General features: G+C 44.7%; 10 protein-coding genes across 10 annotated transcripts; 4 read left to right on the top strand and 6 right to left on the bottom strand.

The window, feature by feature from the left end:
- Positions 1-306: 306 nt before the first annotated feature.
- N7533_012680 (uncharacterized protein) lies at positions 307-537 on the bottom strand (the record flags this gene model as incomplete). Its single annotated transcript, XM_057109330.1, has 1 exon — positions 307-537. The coding sequence occupies one exon, from the start codon at positions 535-537 to the stop codon at positions 307-309; it is 231 nt and encodes a 76-aa protein (XP_056954431.1).
- Positions 538-2,409: 1,872 nt separating this feature from the next.
- N7533_012679 (catalase) lies at positions 2,410-4,462 on the top strand (the record flags this gene model as incomplete). Its single annotated transcript, XM_057109329.1, has 10 exons — positions 2,410-2,443; positions 2,511-2,640; positions 2,687-2,990; positions 3,035-3,133; positions 3,187-3,194; positions 3,243-3,366; positions 3,418-3,705; positions 3,765-3,849; positions 3,910-4,338; positions 4,389-4,462. 10 exons carry the CDS (start codon positions 2,410-2,412, stop codon positions 4,460-4,462), a joined length of 1,575 nt encoding a protein of 524 aa, XP_056954430.1.
- Positions 4,463-5,501: 1,039 nt separating this feature from the next.
- Positions 5,502-5,801, top strand: N7533_012678 (uncharacterized protein; the record flags this gene model as incomplete). Its single annotated transcript, XM_057109328.1, has 1 exon — positions 5,502-5,801. One exon carries the CDS (start codon positions 5,502-5,504, stop codon positions 5,799-5,801), a length of 300 nt encoding a protein of 99 aa, XP_056954429.1.
- Positions 5,802-5,922: 121 nt separating this feature from the next.
- N7533_012677 (uncharacterized protein) lies at positions 5,923-7,383 on the bottom strand (the record flags this gene model as incomplete). The annotated part of the gene is made up of 1 exon (XM_057109327.1): positions 5,923-7,383. The coding sequence occupies one exon, from the start codon at positions 7,381-7,383 to the stop codon at positions 5,923-5,925; it is 1,461 nt and encodes a 486-aa protein (XP_056954428.1).
- A 1,045-nt stretch (positions 7,384-8,428) lies between these two features.
- Positions 8,429-9,767, bottom strand: N7533_012676 (uncharacterized protein; the record flags this gene model as incomplete). The annotated part of the gene is made up of 2 exons (XM_057109326.1): positions 8,429-9,574; positions 9,636-9,767. The coding sequence occupies 2 exons, from the start codon at positions 9,765-9,767 to the stop codon at positions 8,429-8,431; spliced, it is 1,278 nt and encodes a 425-aa protein (XP_056954427.1).
- A 2,262-nt stretch (positions 9,768-12,029) lies between these two features.
- N7533_012675 (sulfite oxidase) lies at positions 12,030-13,801 on the top strand (the record flags this gene model as incomplete). The annotated part of the gene is made up of 3 exons (XM_057109325.1): positions 12,030-12,256; positions 12,327-12,444; positions 12,527-13,801. 3 exons carry the CDS (start codon positions 12,030-12,032, stop codon positions 13,799-13,801), a joined length of 1,620 nt encoding a protein of 539 aa, XP_056954426.1.
- Positions 13,802-14,600: 799 nt separating this feature from the next.
- On the bottom strand, positions 14,601-15,701 carry N7533_012674 (uncharacterized protein; the record flags this gene model as incomplete). Its single annotated transcript, XM_057109324.1, has 1 exon — positions 14,601-15,701. One exon carries the CDS (start codon positions 15,699-15,701, stop codon positions 14,601-14,603), a length of 1,101 nt encoding a protein of 366 aa, XP_056954425.1.
- A 383-nt stretch (positions 15,702-16,084) lies between these two features.
- On the bottom strand, positions 16,085-16,822 carry N7533_012673 (uncharacterized protein; the record flags this gene model as incomplete). The annotated part of the gene is made up of 1 exon (XM_057109323.1): positions 16,085-16,822. One exon carries the CDS (start codon positions 16,820-16,822, stop codon positions 16,085-16,087), a length of 738 nt encoding a protein of 245 aa, XP_056954424.1.
- A 57-nt stretch (positions 16,823-16,879) lies between these two features.
- Positions 16,880-17,161, bottom strand: N7533_012672 (uncharacterized protein; the record flags this gene model as incomplete). Its single annotated transcript, XM_057109322.1, has 1 exon — positions 16,880-17,161. The coding sequence occupies one exon, from the start codon at positions 17,159-17,161 to the stop codon at positions 16,880-16,882; it is 282 nt and encodes a 93-aa protein (XP_056954423.1).
- A 251-nt stretch (positions 17,162-17,412) lies between these two features.
- Positions 17,413-19,254, top strand: N7533_012671 (uncharacterized protein; the record flags this gene model as incomplete). Its single annotated transcript, XM_057109321.1, has 3 exons — positions 17,413-17,838; positions 17,886-18,391; positions 18,453-19,254. 3 exons carry the CDS (start codon positions 17,413-17,415, stop codon positions 19,252-19,254), a joined length of 1,734 nt encoding a protein of 577 aa, XP_056954422.1.
- Positions 19,255-19,754: the final 500 nt, after the last annotated feature.

The following is a 19,754-nucleotide window of genomic DNA, read 5'->3' as shown; positions in this document are numbered from 1 at the left end:
AGCGCCGCGCGACTCGGGTGATTAGGGTGATTGCGCAATAGACAGGGTAAGAACGGGGTAACACCGGTACTTATACTTAATGGCGTAATATTAGACAAAAAGTAATAAACCTGGACATGTGAGAGAAGCTCGCGTAGTATAATACATGTAAAATGGGGTGCACATGAGCTAGTCCGGTGTAGGCCAGGTTTGTTAAACTGAGGGATAAATGTTAGATATTTAAGTAAAGCACATGTCACAGGAAGTCATGAGGATATTGCAATATACCAAACTGACACAATGTATCGAGATTCTGAAGATCTTACACTACATCAGACCGCCATACGTATCTCCTTCTTCCTCCTCTTCTTCTTCCTTGTGATACCAGTTCAGATATTTATCTTTCTCACTTTCCGTGTGCGTCTTATTCGGTTTTGGTTCTGTCGGCAATTCCTGCTTCTTCTCATCACCATGTTGGTGATGTTGACCATGATGTTCAAAAATCTTTTCCATAATGCCTTCGTGGTGCGGCTGGCTGGATTGAGATTCTGCAATCATTTAGTGAAGGAAACCAAGGAGTTTAACTGACTATCAACTTGCTTTGAGACTGAGCCATATTGCTTCTATAATTTCAGTGTTCAGTTGCCAATGAGAATCGAAATTTTATTCGTTTAAACACAATTTAGCTTCATCGAAGGTTATATATGTATAAATTTGAGTGAAAAAGAACGAAGCATCGAAAATATGATGTCAAGCTCCAGCATTACATCACGAGTATAAGGCGCCAGTAAAAAAACTTGCTTTTACATCATTCCTTTGGTACGAAGTTCATGGCCCTGCCGGCTTGAATTGAGTTGAGTGAACTTTGATTTTTCTTCTCCTTCGCATTTTTCTCTTCCTCTTTGTAGTACTCTTCCAAATTCTCTTCGTCTTTTTTCAAGTATTCTTCATATTTTTTGGGTTCTGCTGGAATGCTATGCGAGTCACTGTCTTTAGGAGACCGAGAAGGATGACTTTGAGAAAAATGACTCAAAAGCCTTTCGATCTTAGATTTTTCCGATTTGGATTCTCATGGAAGTCTGGGTTATCGTTAATTTTGGATTATACGGACGGACTTTCAGACATAGCAAAAAGTTGACAGTCTACGGTATTTCCTTTTTATGTTTCTGTTATTAGAAAACGAAGAGTTTCGTGACTAAAAGACTGGATAAAAGGTTGATGTCTAGAACTATTTGCTTTCTTCTTGCTAGTGTACGCACCTCCTTATATTTTGAGGCCGGGTGGATATGGGCTGACAACGATACAATGACGTCGACGAAATTTTTGACATCTATAATGAAAATCCAATTTAGCTTTTTGATCAATAAGATTAACTCTATCCACAGTACTATACCGCCTCGAACCGAGCGAACTTATAATTTTCAAAGCCAGTATCACCAGTTTACCCCCAAGAATTATTTTTCATATATCTGTGTAAAGAATTTTGACCAGTCACTTCAAGGATACTTTCGAAATAAATCCACGAAATCAAGGTGAGGAGCAAATACATAGTCGTCAGAGAAAAGAGACGCTTGTCTTCTTGGGAATGCACTGAACAGCAATGACGAAATCTTAGATGTAGAAGCTGAAATGTGCGAAAAATCGTCGAAGGATACCAAGTATTACAACGAAATCTTACCTCATGCGGCAGAGAGATTGAATACAAGAAAAAAACCTTTATCATGAAAAGAGCTTTTCTAGACAACCGACTCCACAAGTTGCAAGATTTGAGGTTGAATAAGAATTAGAATTTCTGTTTGGAAATAGTATTTGCCTAATGATCTTAGTTTATACATATCATATATAAATTTTGTTCTCTGGACTTCCTTCTATCCCGGTGTCTTTGATTTGCCGATAATGCAGGCTTGCAACATCAAAGAGAAGGCTAACAATTCATGACGAGCGTGGTGCTGAACTGGGATAAGCAGCTTTCCACTAGAATCATGTATCCCAAACCACGGTATGGATGCCAGGTAATATCCGAAAGAACGCCTATCTATCTTGGGCTTTGTTTGGAATCGGGTATGTGGAGACACTCTCATCACGGCCATGGAACATTGAGCTAAAATTCGAATCCAAGGCCTAGATTTGAGGATGCAAAAGGAACCAATTCCCGCCGGGTTTTGAGCAAAGGCTAATGAATCGAATTTAATTTCCAATTATCCGCTCTGGGTGGCCTTTGTGTATGCGAACGGTAAATGACGTAATGCATCTAACAAATGGAGTGATTATGGTAACCACTCAGCTAAATCACCAGCAGCTGATATTTAGGAGGAAAGACTAAATAGCTGTGTGATTATGACGCCTATAACTTTTAAATGAGAGCCCACGTTTGATGTTCAAGTTTCATGGATCTTCAATTGCAGAAGCTTTATCATCTCACATCTTGTCATGTCCGCAGACAAATATTATACCCTTGCTGAAGGTGAGTGAAACAACTATCAAAAGAGTTGCCTAATTGCCTTCGTTTTCCTAGCTTACCAAGACAAAAGGATGCCCCTTTGCAAGCAGTAGCACTGCTGTGCTTATGCGAAACAGAGATGGAGGGAGTCTCGGACTCCTCCAAGATACGCAGCTCATCGAGACATTGGCGCATTTCTCGCGGGAGAGGATCCCGGAGCGGTAAATCGCCAATATAATAAAACTCGTGTTCTAGCTGACACTGTAGTGGATTAAAAGAGTTGTTCATGCCAAAGCCGTTGGGTAAGGCTCAAAGTGATTTCTTTGCAGATCAAGTCCTAATCAACATTCCCATTCAAAGCGCGTACGGAGAATTCGAAGCCACCGCCAATTGCTCTGACCTGACATGTGCCAGCTTTCTCAGTGAAGTTGGCAAGAAAACCCCTTGTTTACTTCGTGTCTCTACTGTTGGTCCCGAAGCAGGCTCGGCTGATACTTCTCGAGATGTTCATGGATGGGGCATGAAACTCTATACCGATGAAGGAAACCTTGATTGGGTTTTCAATAACACAGTGAGATTACTCAAACCCATCGATCAATTTCCTACTTATACCAGATTCAGCCTGTTTTCTTTATTCGTGACCCTATTAAGTTCCCCTCCATGAATCGCTCTCACAAGAGACACCCACAGACCCACCTTCCCGATGCGAACATGGTAAGTTCAAGTGATCCAGCTCAAGTGATATAGCAAAACTAATATGACCTTAGTTCTGGGAGTAGGTCCAGATAGCTTTATTTACCTCTTCATCGCTTACATGATATAGCTTCCATGTGGGAAATCCTGAAGGAATCCACCAGCTCTTGGTTCTTTTCAGTGACCGTGGAACTCCCCAATCTATCCGCTTCCTGAACTCCTATAGTGGTCACACATACAAGTTTACTCAAAAGGTTCGACTTCCAGCATATGACTTCTCACGTTAGCTAAGCCTATGAAACTAGGATGGCTCTTTCAAATATATCAAAATTCACATGAAAACCCGACAAGGAGTCAAGAACTTCAGCCGAGAAGAAGCTACCAAAATTGCTGGTGAAGACCCAGATTACATGATTCGAGACATGTTTGAAGCTATTGAGAGACAAGACTACCCTGTTTGGGATGTATTTGTACAGGTTATGGAACCCTCAGAGGCGGAAAACTATCGTTGGAATATCTTCGATATGACCAAAGTTTGGCCACATGAAGACTTTCCGTTGAGAAAAATCGGCAAGCTTACCCTGAACCGGAACGTACGTTACCAATTTCCCCTTGTGATATATCGATATGTTGATTTTTGACTTTTTTACAGCCTGGTAATTATTTCGCCGATATTGAACAAGCTGCATTCTCCCCGTCTAACATGGTGCCTGGGTTTGCTGCTTCTGCCGATCCTGGTTAGTTGCCCACTGAGGGTTGGAAAAGAAAGAACTGAATCTTACTTCTATCCTCTCTAGTCCTTCAAGCACGACTGTTTGCTTATCCGGATGCGGCTCGTTACCGTCTTGGTGTCAACTACCAGCAACTTCCAACCAACGCAGCCAAGGCACCTGTTTATTGCCCATTTGAGAGAGATGGTAAAATGAGGTTTGATGGAAATTATGGAGGTGATCCAAATTATGTGAATTCTTCTCTTCAGCCAACAAGGTTCTATCCCGAAGTCAAGGGAGTAAGCCCAAATTCGTTGAGATTACATACTGAACACGAGAAGTGGGTAGGTGAGGTCACCACCTACACCAGTCACATGAAGGAAGATGATTTTGTTCAGCCTGCTGCTTTGTGGGAAGTCATTGGCCGTGAACCTGGACATCAGGACCGAACTATCGAAAATATTGCTCGGAGTGTTAAAGAGGTCAAATCCCCCGAGTTGCGAGATGGAGTATACGGTTTGTTCCCACCCTTTAAGTAGTGCGTGATGGAAACTGACCCTTCATAGATCTCTTTAGTCGAGTCAGCCTGGAACTCGGAACTAGAGTCAAGCGTGCGACTGAGGCCTTGAACAAAAATTGAGTAGATGTTCAAAAACTTCATCATCTATATTTATCTCTCAAAAGTAGTTTGACTTTTGACATGTAAAGTGGAAAATGGTTTTCATTAATTCGAGGCATTTTTGTTCCAGTAAATGTTAACACTAAAGTGTCCTCAGGCCCACATTCATCCTCTTGTAATCTAGTGTATCAAATACTCGTACGGCAAACTTGCTCCTAAATTTGCAATGTTTTACCACGCGAAAAATGTCAATATGCTAAGCAACTGATAAAAGATGGCCTTCTAACCCGTATTTTGCCCTACCCAGAATAGCAAGTATAAATATCTGTCAGAATTATGTAAAGCGAGAAGTGCAGTGCCACTACAGAAAATAAAGTCAAATTCAACATCCTTTATAAGTAGCCGCCATCATGATTTGTTGTATAGCATATGCAATTGATACAAGGAGATTGATTAGATGTAGTTTTTGAATGATCCCGACCTTATTTGAGAACTGAAAGTATCTTTCTGCCAATTCAGGCTATATATCCCTTTAATGATACCGGGAAATTTGGTCCAGTGATTTCAATATTTCGGTATTGGTAAAAGACTCTTCATAAGCGTCTCGATATGACTCCCATGGAAACCCAATAATGGCGCGTTTAATCCATACGTGCATATGGTGCATGGGTTGTTGAAAAGAAGAATTATAGGATCATAAATTGAATAAGGTTAAAAAACTTTATTAGATTGTGTGAAAACTATGTAGTTATTAACTGGCGCTGTGCTGTGGGCTTGTAAGACTAAGCTAGGCGGTCTTCGGTAGCGGCTCTCGGAGACTTCGCATTGAACACCTGAGGCTCTAGGTATTATACCGCCACCATGAGTGCTCTACTGTGCCATGTGAATGTTCGAATTTAACTTATAGAAAGATCCCAAATCGTGAAATTGTAGGGGAATGAAGTCGAAGTAGCTGTCCCCGTATTAGGCAATCAAGTCATCTGAGCAAGTCAAAGTATGATGTTTCCCAATGGCAGCGGCGTACTATTAACTAACTCTCAACAGCTCGGATATTTTAATGATGAATGCCTACGCTCCACCCAAGCACCACACTCTTTATGTGAGCCCGTTGGCGAAAGGCTCGTCCCGAGTGATTGCCGGCAAGCAGCCCCTCTCCCCTAGAGCCCTCAGTATCCACAACAAGGCCGAACAGGTCCCATTCTCACTCATCCTGCCCAGCCAGATGGAGCAACATATGATACGCTATCAGTTTTCTTCACGCAAGGCCAAGTTCTGGTCTACCTTTTCCACTGGCATGGAACGGGGTCGACCGCGTCATGCCGCCCGCCAGTGGAAATTTGCGATGAGAAACTTTATATGATTGTGGAGTGAATTTGGAAGCAAACAATGCAACTAGTAATAAAAACGACACAGTGAGAAAAAAAAAGACTCTGAAAGTAATGCTCATCATGTTCTTGATCATTCCTTACCACTGGGGCTTTCTACGCCGCAATCGTCTTCATCACGGGAACTGTGGAAGCGTCCGACCCTCGATGGATACCAGCGACCGCACTCTTGGGTACAAATCGTAGGCCGAAGACAATCATGCTCAAGATGAATAACCCAAAAATAACACCTAAAGTTATCATTGCCCCGATAACACCTGCCACACCCAGACTCATTTCTCTGCCCGAGCGAGAACCAGCAGAGGAAGTAGACGACGAATCATCACCGGCACCAGAACTCGATGCGCAGATCCCAGTGCTATTTCCACACGTTTGACACCAGTCTTCCTGTGATTGAATGGCAATTCTCTTCGTCTCGTCCACAAATTGCGCCCACGGGAGCTCGACCATCGATTGGCCAAAAAGCGGATAAGCTTGCAGCTGCGTCGAACCCTCGATGCTAGTCCCATTGTGGAACACGAAACGGACTCTGATGTCTGAAGTGGCAGGTATCTCAGTTCCCTCGTCATCTGTCACAAGCTCCCACGCCATGGATGAAGCATAGTTAGGAATGCCAGTGAAATTGACAGTGGTGGCTGGGAGCTCAGCCAGACCGAAATATGACAGAAAAGAGGCGTACGCACCAAACTGGACGTTTAGCTTGGATTTACCGCCAGATGTAATTGTTTCGTTAAGGGCTGTCAGAACTTCGCCTGCCAGATTCATACCCGCAATGGCACGGATAGTGTCAGAGCTATTGTACGCCAGGTTGAACTCGTGCTCGTTCGCGAGAACAAGCAGCTCTTGCATTACTGTGTCGTTGAGAATGGTCGATGGAGGGAAACTTGCGGTAGAGTTGTGTATGAGAGCCACGAAGAGTAAATCCCATATAGTGTATGCATTCTTGTAGCTCAGCTCGCTGGCACTGAACGTCTCATTCACCAACGGCTCAAGAGATTGGTAGAGCCTGCGAGTGCCTGAAAGTAGGCTCACATAGGAGTTCGAGTTGAAGTAATTATTACTGCTGACTATGGCCTTGCCACAAGAAGAGGTGCTTTGCAGCCACGTGTTGTCCTCACTCCCGCTGCCAGATTTCACATCTGACATTGGGATTAGCTGATATCCATTCAGCGGCACCTCGACGGTTGATCCATTGCGCAGAGTCTCCGTAGCAATCGAACCTATAGGAGGGTAAAGACCTTGGAGGAATCCCACTCCGGAGTTGTCAATCACATCATCTTGCGGCGCACTAGCAGTGATTTGAGCCAAGTTTACGATGTCGGTACTGATCCCATCAATCTTATGGGAAGAATTGGCCGAGATATAGCGATCATGGAAGAAACTCCCAGTCATATACTCCTGGCTGTACCCTAGGCTGGTCAACTTGGTCGGTGGCCAGGATTTTGCAGTGCGATCTCCATGGCGCTGGAAAACATATGCCCCCAGGACCCGTTCTGCGTCGGCCGGGTCTGCAAGGAGCAGGGATGCCACAACAGTGAGTGTGATGAGCGGAGACATATCTAACAATATTCGCCCTCGTTGGTCACTGTTAAAATAAGTATATTATACTCATGCTGCTACTGAGGGTGTCCCGACTTTATGAATCGCCGTCCTCGTGCGGGGAATGCTAGCACCCGCCGCTTGATGCAGCGAGAAGTAAGTTTCGCTACTAGCTAGTCGGATAGCGGCGGAAAATCTCGCTTTAATGTCAAAGTTCTAGCCAACGCACTGGGTTTCTATTCGAGGAGACTATCCTATCACATTTGGCTTAGACGTAGTTCTGAATGACATGGTATCACCGTCCAGTTCAGAGGCAGGGTTTGTAGCGTGGGTGAAAACAAAAAGGGCTTTCTGAAGCGAGCTAGATCCATGTGTTTTCTCAATCTATCCACGATCTAGGTATGGAGGTTCCCTGGATAGGGTCCCGCGCTCCACACAAGATGAAATATACTCAATCCAATAAGATGCAGGGATCAGAGAAATTTATCCCGCTTTTGCTCGGGCCTACCAAAACTTAATCACTGGTCTTAGCTGCAGGGAAGGTAGCATTCAGGTATGATTGACCAATGTAAGCCGTAATTTTCCAGTGGTAATCGGATTTCTCCCGCCAGAACCGCCATTATCTGCTCCTCTCAACTTGGATCTCTTGCGGTCAGAGGTTTTTTTTTTTTACACTAGACATGATTCGTTCAATAGTTCTACGCGAATGGGCACAAACGTCCAGCGTGAGTGCTTGGTCATCCATGATGCAGGAAGGGTGATAAATTGGCATGTAGCCCAAGGTTGGAAACAGAGAATGATGCATCTCTGGCCTCATTAGGTCATCGTTTCTCATTAATATGGCACCGACTAGGAAAAATAGCTCTGCTAGGATAGCCTTACAAGCACGGAAATCTGCAATCGGCACAGGTGTTGCAGAACACCACCACACATTACGTTCGAAACGGGGTTTGATCAAATTTAGAACACATTTTCTCGCGAATTGAGATTGGTGGTTTCCATCCAGATTCATGAGAAATACAGAGGACGTGACTCATTCATTTCACAACATAAATTCCCATATCTATCCACCAATAAGAATCATGGGGCGGTTCTTCATATGCTTCAGCTCATCCATGCCGGCGTGTTTCGCCTTTTTGCGCTTCACAGCCATACCGATGATATTTAAAATCTCGCGTTCCCTTTCATGGACCGGTACCCTATTGCCATCAAGACGAGACGTGCTCTCTAGAAAGGTAAATTTTTTCAAGGCCTCGTTGTCGATGGGTAGCCCGTCATTTTCCTTGCGTATGATATCCCGTAGTGACACTTCTGAGTTGCCGAAAAGACAAACCTTTAAGTTCCCGTCACTGGTGATGCGGAGTCGATTGCAGGTGCCGCAGAAATTGTGCGTCATGCTCGTAATGAAGCCAATACGACCTACAAATTCTGGGATCTTATATGTCTTGCTAGTATCATTTTCATGATCAGCGATCTTCATCATTCCCGGATATTCACTTCTGATAACCGCGAGCATCTCTTCGTATGAGAACATCCTCCCTCGGTTCCACTTATTCCCATCAAATGGCATATATTCGATAAAGCGGACCTCAATAGGCAGCTCACGACCCATTTCGACGAATGGGATGATCTCACGGTCGTTTAATCCGCGCATTACGACGCAATTTATCTTGAGCTTGATGCCGGCACCAAGTCGGTTGATTTCCAGTATGCGATCGATACTCTTCATCACAGCCTCAAACCCGCTCCGGCGGGTCATGATCTGGAACTGAAAGGGATCCAGGGTATCCAAGCTCAAATTCACACCAGTGAGACCTGCTTCTACCATCTGGTCTAGCTTCCGGTGTAGTGAGATACCATTTGTAGTCAAACAAAGCTCGCGGAGCCCGTTTCGCCGTAGCTGACCAATTCCTTGCATCAACGGTACAATATCCTTCCGGACGGTGGGCTCCCCACCAGTTAGACGAATCTTTTTGACGCCCTGGGAGACAAAAAGTGATGATAGGTATAGTATTTCTGGAGTGGTCAACAGCTGGGGCGGTGGTGACAGCTCGATGCCTTCCTCGGGCATACAGTATAAACATCGCAAATTGCAGCGTTCTGTGACGCTGATCCGGAGGTAATCATGCTGGCGATGAAATCGGTCTGTGAGAAAGGCTGAGAACGGCTTGACCGTCGATCCGTTAAACAATTGCGGACGCCGAGATGTCTATTAAGAGAACCTGGTCAGATAATTCGACTGGCAGATTGTCTATATGGACGAGACGCACAGGAGGTGCCCCACTTGATGTCTGTAAGCATCGTCGCCCTTCCTCCACGACTCGGACAGTGCGTTGGATACGAAGATCCGAGGAGAATAGACGGGCATATGCTGTCCACTTTTTGAATCTTTGCTGGGCCATGATACACACTATCAAGTTCTAGGGAGAGAACTTACTAGGCGAAGCGGCAATCATTTCAGGTGGCCTCGGGCGAGGTCTGAGCACAGCACCAACACATGATACACGAGTTCTTTTTATCGGACCTCTAGCTGATATCATATTTCTATGAAAGAGGAGAAGGCCGAAGCAAATTACCCGAGTAGGTTACGGGATATTGGCCACATCACACCGCTTATCAGAACCGGTACTAAGGTATCAGTGGCTGATCGGTCGGCCTTTGCATCTTTCGGCTGTACGACAGTAGTTCAAAGTTTTAGCGTGATGCATTGCATTGATTTTATTTTTCTTCGACGATGACTCTATCGGATATTCCAACAGAAGAAACCTACTCTGGAGAGGGCAAGAGGTCTCAGAGATAGTTTTCAGATAAAATCGAAGTCGATTGATTGGGTACCATGAGAAACAAAATATGAGCCAGTATTGAGGTATTTTTGATGTATTTTGCACAAGCAGAGGGTTTGGGGGGGGGGGGGGCGATAAAGCTCACATAGTACCGCCGATTGCCATTTTTCATTAAGTCATGCCTGGCTGGCCATTCCACAGTAACAATTGTATACAATTATAGTTCATCCGAAGATCAAAGAAACCGGCTTCCAGCTTTTCATGAAAGCGGGAACTCAGAGGCGTGGGAATACGAGGTCCTTGCAGGGCCAAAAAAAAAACCAGAGACTTTGTTAATAAGGCTTTCAGAATGTGGAAAAGATAATCGGTTGTCTAGATTACGCTCAGTCTGACCTCGGCCTCCTTACTATCAGTGGCTGATGCATGCAATGTTTAGCGTCGAACCACGAAAGTTGCAAAGTGCCAAGTCGGAACTGGGCACAATGGACTTGATGTTTTCCTGAGTCATGACTGCAAAAAATCAGTTAGGGATTGAACGGTCGTGCCCGATACCAGATGCAGATGATTCGGTAAGGGGTATTCATGGGTATCCCCACCCTTTGCTTAGCAGTTGACTACTTCCTCTATTTCATTCTGATTTGAGGGGTTCTGACAGCGTAAATAACATTCACCACAGTCCACTAGCTTGTACTTGTTTAGGGAATGTGTCAATTCACACTACACTAATCCGACATCTTTACCTACCTACTCATGTGATGATTTCGCCCAACAATATCTACAAGCTGTTCTGCTCTTATGACAAGACTGTGGTCAATGTCCGGATTCTCCATGACAAATTATACATCGGTGACTGTTGAATTGAAGAGGTGAACGAAGGCGTCTTACATGGGCAGACCCATGCCCTATGACTATTCGGGTGAATGTTCGACTAGATGCCCCACCACATGGTGTATACGCCAACTACGAGGGATTGAAAAAATTAACAGAATCTAGACCGCCTGTTGTATGCTATATCTTTATTTACTCGACTGCCTACCGTAAATCATGAATATTTGTCTCTTCTGAGACAGCCGAACGCCGCGCAGCTTGATAGTGCCGCAATGATTCAGCATCTCCTTTATTGATTAGAAATTAAACGTCTATTATCGAATTGACTTCTTCCTATTTGGAATATCTTGAATTTATCTCCAGTTCCCCCGAGCCATCATTTTGTAATAGATGCCAGGCGGTTGTGGACGGCGTTCCAGACAATTCCTTTTTACGAAATGACTACTAATACCATCTAAAACAAGTCGCAAGAAGTAAAGTCATTATACTGGTCATTAACAGGATTGGCGGCGCGGTGTCTCTGTTGGAAGGTTACCGGGTACGCTTCAGAAGTCATGATGTCAATCACTCGATTGGGGCCCTCTAGTCTTTCATTATATTTTCTATGCTGCTAGCCCGGATCGAGTGGGCATTTAAAGAAGAGAGTAATTAATTAACTTCATTCAAAAATGGATCTGTCTCGTATTTCTTGTGTGAAATAGCAACATGGTTCTGTAACATTCCCAATCCCATAGAGAAAGTATTATCACCTATTTTCAGTTATCTTCTCGCTTCTGTGGCATAAAACAAATACATTATCAGTCATATGACGCTATACAGAAACTCTGATTTTCATGCCCAAGACAAGGATTCAATGAGATCCATGTATGGCAGTTACGAGAAATGGTTTAGACTTTACCCAGGTTTACATGGCAAGCAAGGGCTGAAATGTCGGTCTGTAGGTCCCATAATCAGCCAAGTATATAACTTGGTACAGAATACTTGTGTTGAAATAATTTGCTTCAAGCATTCCCCATTCTCTATTTCCATATTTCCACCCCACATCGTTCCACTATGGAGACTCGAACCAAGTATACAAAACCGATCAATAACCGCCCTGATGAGTGGAAGGTTGAGCAAGGCCTTGCTGCTTACAAACTTCCCATCATTGATCAAAGCGGAAAATCAGTCTTCTTCGTTGCTCCGCCCGCGGAACAACCGGTCACAAAAAATGAAAAGACCCTCCGCGCTATTGGTGACCGAAGTAAACTTTTTGCCCGTGAAAAGCCGGGCTGGACAGGGTACAGTCTTCTATGAGATTACAATGTATGGCTAGATTTACCTCGACTAATCAATCACGGGATTATTCAGATACGTTGAGTGGGAGGCTTACCCCGAAAAGAAAGCCAAAGCACATGAAGTTTTGACATCGCAAACTTTTGCCCCTTGTCCAGACTTTCAATGGGGACCTATACCTCCTACCAACCCTGTGTTACCCGGCGATGATTTTAAGTCATGGCATACCGCGCTAGGGGGGGGAGTTAACTAAAGTACCCGATGATTCCTGGAAGACGGTTCTGAAAGAGAAACACCCTGAAATGCTGCACCTGCTGCAATTCCCGTACAACGGAGAGCCGCCCAAAAGATTGGTTACAAACAAGGCTATTACTCCAAACTCACTTCATTTCGTGCGTAACCACGGTGGTATCCCTCTTATTGACGAGAAAAAATTTGAGTTACAACTCGATGGTCTTGTCAAGTCCCCGAAAACATATACTATGAAAGATTTGATGGACGAGTCAGTCTTTCCACAGATGGAGAAGACTATTACTATGCAATGCTCAGGAACCCGTCGGATTGAGCAGATCTCTATGTACGCTGGTCAAGGCGACGAAGTTCCCCAGGCACCGTGGGCCGAAGGTGCCATAGGTACTGCGAGATACAAAGGCATAAGTCTCAAAAAGCTGATCAAAGATTGTGGAGGGCTGGTCAGCAACGCCAAGCACCTTGAATTCTATGGCGTTGACACCTATGTGAAAGACCTTAATGTCGGAAACTACGTTGTCAGTGTCCCATGGTCCAAGGTCAAGAGCAATGAAGTTATCCTTGCCTGGGAGATGAATGGTGAACCACTCCCTAAGATTCACGGATTCCCATTACGAGTGATCGTGATGGGATACATTGGAGCCCGCAGTGTGAAATGGCTGTATCGAATTAAGGCCATTAAGAGTCCATCCCTGGCGCCTGTTCAAAGCAGAGAGTATCTGTACTTTAACCAACAGATGGGTAAGTATAACCAACGCCCCATGGATGGAATCCAGATCCAGGAAATGCCTGTAAGCTCTGCTATCATGTCTCCATGGCAGAATCAAGTGATTATGCATAGTGGTAATATATTTTGCAAGGGCTGGGCTTATTCTGGTGGTGGCCGGTGGCCTGAACGTGTGGAGTTATCAGCCGATGGAGGCTTCAGTTGGTACGCTGTTCCAGAAGAGAATCTATCGAAGAAGGGGAAATGGGCTTGGAGATCATGGGAAATCGACCTTCCTTGCGATGTAGAAGGTTGGATCGAGATTGTGTGCAGATGTTGGGACAATTCTTTGAATACCCAACCACTTAACGTGCGAGCAGCCTGGAACTGGGGTCTACATGTCACGTCCTCAGCACACCGCATCAAGATCTACAGCGTGAACAAAACCCATAAGCTCACACAGCAAAAGTTGGCGCAATTCAAAGAGCATGACATTCCACTTGCTCCTCTGACCAGATACGACCCTGTTCCGGGCATTACCGACCGGGAAATTGCGAAGTACCAGGACTCCCACCCTCGCGATGTCGACGAATGATATTGACTTACTCTTTTGAATCCGACAAGTCTTGCTGAAAAAAGTCTTAAACTTAAAATACACAGAAAATAAATTTCGCACCAAAATATCGAATTCTGGCCAAACTATCCTTGTACTTTGTGTTTGTGTTCGATGCCTCTTTCGTTACGCACTCACCCTTCTCACTCGGGTCGCGCGATGGAAAAGCGGCGATCAGCTTCTTCCCCACTAGGCTAGACCTGGCGATTGGCTAGCCCCGCCGTCAGACGTATGGCTTAAGTACGAATGAGCGGACGGGAAGCCCTGTTCTCCACACCCTATGGTCGTATGTATCAGAGTGGGCTGGAAAGGGGAATATAGATACGAAGACATCAGCATATCGAATTTATCCTCACTATGATTCTCGCTGCCATCCGCGTCATTTTTCGAGATTCGGAAAGTTCCTCGCTTTCGAGCTTTGTAGGTATGGCCTTGCGTCGAGGCAGTTTTCGACCCCTCATCATCCAAGAAAAAAGGCCCCCCAGGCTGCCACACCAGAGCTCATAGATTTCCACTCAGATCTTCTTTCAATGAGAAAATTGCAAGTGCGAATCTCGGTTGTGCTTTCGATTGAATGACTTATTGCAGCCAGGATGAGAACATTTGAAGGCCCCCGGACAAATGTGCTGGGTTCTTACATGGTGCAAGAGAGCACCATTACTAGAGAATGGGCCGGGCTGCTTGCAGTCTGTCCACTTGCAATGTAAATGAGGGGGATTCGGGCTGTAGTCAATCATAGTTAGTATCTGATTCATGGGATATTCCGCACAGAGTTCAGTATTTACTTAGCGTTACTTGAAATTTGCTGGTTCGGAGTGGTCATCTGCCCAGCTAGAGATCGCTCCTCTTTAACAATTCCTAAAGACCAAATTGTGTTAACCATTGCTGGTGAATTGAATACTAGATTTGAACGCAAACAAAAGGAAGAAAATGTAGCCTTTAGGATGAGCTTACTTATATCCGGCGTGTCCGATGTTGGTAAATTTGAGGCGTTATAAGTAGCGTCTAGGTCTGTCTCTGGCTCTTCCGTCTTTTCGGGGACGGGCCACATATGCATGGTGATTATCATGTCAGGCTCGATGACATTTTCCCAGACTTCTGGGAGAATTATATCACCATTTGGGCCCACTAAATCATAGTGGCCCTCAGCAACATGTGGCTCGATGACCTCAATATGCAAAAAACATTGCTTTATCAAATCCTCCATGCCCTGTATGCGATCATTAATTTTTTTTTTCATGCAGCACCAAAAGGGATGGGGCAGACATACTCGCCATGTTTGGACTAGCTCGAAAGGAAAGGTGAATTTCCTTCCTACAGCGTCCTTGAATTTAATGTCTTTCTTCCCTTTCGATAAAGCTTCATCCTGTGCCACCGCCTCGGCTGCTTCGGCTGCTTCAGCTGAGTGGCTCTCGGAATTCACTCGGGCGTAGTTGACATTTTGATGGTTAAGGTTAAGTTGATATGCAGTCAATATCTCGTCTTGGTCTTCTCGGGTCAACTTCCCCGATTCTGCCATAGCTTCTTTGTCGTCTCGGGTCAAACTCATGAATAGCGCTTTGGACTCTTCTTCCATTTTTGTCTTGTCGATATTTTTGCTGTCAAAACCAGGATAAAAGGCTTGATCCAAGTCTCGATCATACAGCGTGTGTGATATTTCCTCCGAATTTGTATGCTCCTCTAAGTTTTTCTGTAATAGACGACGAGCATTGAGCAATTCAAGTATTGGCAAACCGCTTCCGCTTAAGTCACTAATTTCCTTCGTCTGCTGATTGACATCTCTCAATGTAAATGCCGTAGCGTCATTTGAACTGATATTTTCAGCTTCAGGGGCAGATCCAGTTTCACCCACTGAGCTTTCGTAATTTGTTTGAGAAATCATGGTATCCTCCGATCTAACTTCACCTTTGTTAGACATCTCACTATCTCCGGCGGATACATCGTCCTCTCCAATAAACCTTGGAAGAGAGAAACATGCCACCCTTCGGAGATGTGTTGCTATGTGATGGGTATCGGCATCTTTGAAACAAAATGGACATTTGCGGGATCCTGGGCTACTCAAATCTTCCTTTCTGCCACCAGTCATGTCAGACTTATTCCGATGCATCACGGTTTCATGGTTGATCCAGTCACGAAGACTGTCGTACTGCTGATCTGCATCTCTGCAGTTCTCGTATGTGCAAATATATGGGCGCAAATCACGCAAAATGTGGGTTCTTCCAACAGTCAGTCATCTCGCCTCCCGACTCAATCCTTTGGCTCTACTTACTGCCAGTTTGTTTGGTTCAACAACCTGCGCGGGCACAAAGTAAAGCAATAAGGGCATTCAAACTCATCTTTCTTCCAAAGATCTTGTGGAGGAGGTGGAATGAAGAAACAATCGCCTTTTTCTTCATCTTTGGTAATCGCAATTGTTGAGCTCGATAAAATCGACAGGCTGTCGTCTAGATTGACCTTGGATTCATCAAGAAAGGTTGCTGTTGAAGGGCGGGAGGGAGGTTTTAAAACAGCGATATTAGGTTGCTTTTCATCTGTTTTGGACATGGTTTCGAATTGAGACTTCCTCTTTTGCCAGTACTTAAATTGCTGTCGCCGTCGAGTGTTGGCTCTCGCTAGACGTTGTACCAGGAAGTCATTCTCAACCTTCTCTGGGGAAGTCGAACGATATAGCGCAATCAATTGTTCGACGTGGCGTCGATCGTTATCTCGCAGCTGGTCTATAAGATCTACCCCAGTTTCGGGGTCAATCTCATGGTACTTCAAGGATCTGGAAAACCCAAGCCGCATGGCAGGGTTCCTTATTTTGAAGGACAAGCGGTACAGCTTATCTATGGTACCAGCTATACTTCCCAGCAACAGATCGATAACAGACTCATCATCTTCATCATCAGAAGATTCAAAGTCATCCTCTTCTGAATCATCACTAGCGCCTTCGCTGGAAATGGGCGTGTTATTGATCGCAGCTCTTGCATTAATGCTGGATGTAGCTTCAGGTATCATCATAGTCACAACTATAGAGATCTGTTGGTATTTTACGCAGCTTGTATTCCGAAGAGAATATCACTCACTTTGATCCAAGAGCCTTCCGAGATCCTGGAGCAGACCAAAGGTATATTCAGAAATAGAGGGAGCATCACGAAATCGATAGTCAAGTGAGCTATGACCTAAATGGTAAAGACCCAAATTCTTTGCCCATAAATCAAATCGCTGTGTTTGGTTGACGAGCTCAAAGTTGAACTGCTGACCTTTTTCATCTTGCTGTTGAGAAGCTGCCAGTGCGAACGATTTGCTGATATTCTGGGCTAAGGATGCCAGACTTTCTGGGTTCGAGTGTGTATCCATTTGTACAACCTTCTTCGCAGATGAGACTACTTTCCAAGGTTTGTTTCATATTCTCAGTACATTCTCTGTTGAAAGAGGACCTGCGGGGTAGAAGGGAATAAGCAAACATAATTCAACGAGCCCCGCCCAATGACAAACGATTACTACCCCGCCTCATTTGATCATGACAGGCCCCAGGATGACTCTCTTGAGGAAACTTGACTTCTCTCGTCCTATTCAAATCCATCGCTACACGCCGGGGACTGTCCAAAATGTCAGGCTTTGAGATTGTTGGAGTCGTGCTCGGTGCCATCCCACTGATCATCTCAGCCATCGATTGCTACAAGACCACCAGTCAAAAGATTAAATTCATGACCAAGAAAGAGCTCCTTTTAGATCGATTAATTCAATCTCTGGAAGAGCAGAAGTTTCTCCTGGATAACGAAATTCGCTTGGCCCTCCAGGGTACCCATCTTGATGAAGAGGAAATCATCGCATTGATTGCTCGGCAGGGCTTGAATCCCTTCCAAGATCCAGAGATTGCAGATTCTTTGAAGGATCATCTCGGAGATGCCTTCCCGTTGTACAAAAAAGCCGTCTCTAGATGTGAGGATAATCTCAAAGCAATCATCGCGAATATCAGTGGCCTTAGTTCGGCCTCTCAAGTAAGCATATCGATCTCTCTTATGAAGCCACTGGTATGAGGGTCCTAGCCATATATACAAATCTGAAATTTCCATCTTAGGAGAGTAATGGCGAAATTTCACCAATCCTCTACGCCCAGAAAAGAAATAGTGATAAATTCGAATTTACCAAGCGAATCAAGTTCAGCATCCGGAAAGAGGACTTACAGAAGCAAATCGCGGAGCTTAACGATTGCAATGAAGCATTAAGCCGACTTAGGATCAGAAGTGCCGAAGTGAAAAGCTTCGCAGCCCAGCCCATGTCAAGAACCATTGCAAAATTTGCCTCAGTACTTAATGGCGTCCAAAACTACGCCCAGCGCTTGTATTCTGCCATATCGTCAGGCTGCACGGATGAATGTCATTTGGAACATGAGACAAGGCTATTTCTGCAGACAAGATCATCAGAAATGAATACGAAGCACCAAAAGCCCCAAATATTGAAGCAAACACCTCTCAGCTTTTCGATTACATTTTCCCCACGCCCAGTTTCTTCGCACCCGGAATTTCTAGGCAACAAATATCAAGTGAGGGTACTAGAAGAGGATTTGGACCAATTCGATGAAAGGTAAGTCGATAGCATGTACCCTGTTTTATATTATCTAAAACAAGCTGATCCCAAAAAACAGCGCAGAGAGACAGCGAGTGGTGCAGATAAGTCTACCTAGTCCACCGAAGGGACCTAGTGCCTCGCCACGGCAGATTAAAGACATTTGCCAGTACATACAACTCGCACACGAGAATAAACAGCCATTCGACCTCTACTTGTCACGAAGTGCTAAGCTCTGCTCTTGCAGTGGCTCGGTAGGCCCGGATTTAGAAATGGGTATGGATGATAAGGGATTTCATGATGTCCTCACACTCAGAGATGTATTGCTCTCAATGCAGGATACCAAGACTATTACACCCCAATGGACTATGAACCAACGAATGGCTCTTTCTTTCAACATCGCGTCTTCTATACTACAGCTTCATTCTACACCCTGGTTGAAATCGCCTCTTATCAGCTCCTCTATACGCTTCATGCCGAACTCTTTGAACTTCAAAAATGCCCCTCGGCCATTTATCCTGAGCGCCTTTCCTATCCAGAACGAACCGGCATCTCCATGTACGGCAAAGACTTCCCTGCTCGAATTAGGAATCTTGCTCCTCGAGATCTGGCACATCAAAACCATTGATAGCTACGCATGTGAGAAAAGTTTACAAGATAGCAATTGTTATGGTCACCGCTACGAAGTAGCCAGACATTGGCTCGATATTAGCGATGATAGTATGCTTCCCTTTCATCTGGAGTTGGTAACGAGATGTATTGAGTGTACATTTGCCACTTCCTCTGCAACACCGGACTGGAGTGATATCACTTTTCGAAAATCTGTCTGTGAATATGTGCTGAAACCGCTGTGGGATAACTGCCCACAGAAATTGTGGTAGCTAAATATTGTTTAAGCCACGCTTCTACTACTTGTATTCAAGTATTTGATATTGACCAGGCGTTCGAAATAAAATGCATGCTATCTATAAGAAAGTATCTGAAGTAGTATAGGGAATAACCTGCGATTAACTTAGCGTCGGAAGACAACCTTGGAGATTGAAATGAAAAAAAAACCCCTTACTTTACTTCTGATCTTGCGATGTAAAATTTCGTGACCATTGCTGAACCGAGTGGGTATGGCAAGAATAATTTCTTGATCGGGTGGATGTGCTCAGAAAAGGCGTAGGAGTGAGCAAGTGAAAGAGCGTGAGGGGCGTTGGAAAGAAGGAAGAAGATATTAAACATGCATGACATGCCGGCGTTCCGGCCTAAATGCCGAGGCGTCAAAATGACTCAGCACATTTCATTCACTGCCTCCGGCAACGTCAGGCTTTTTTGTCCCCTCTGTGGATGAAGAACCAGGAGTTCTATCGTCTTTGACATTCTGCTGAATTAAACG

Source organism: Penicillium manginii, assembly GCF_028828005.1.
Source record: "Penicillium manginii strain IBT 31320 chromosome Unknown utg000009l:1.0-3297300.0:1.0-3298630.0, whole genome shotgun sequence".
NCBI lineage: Eukaryota > Fungi > Ascomycota > Eurotiomycetes > Eurotiales > Aspergillaceae > Penicillium > Penicillium manginii.
This window is presented reverse-complemented; position numbering and strand designations above follow the sequence as displayed.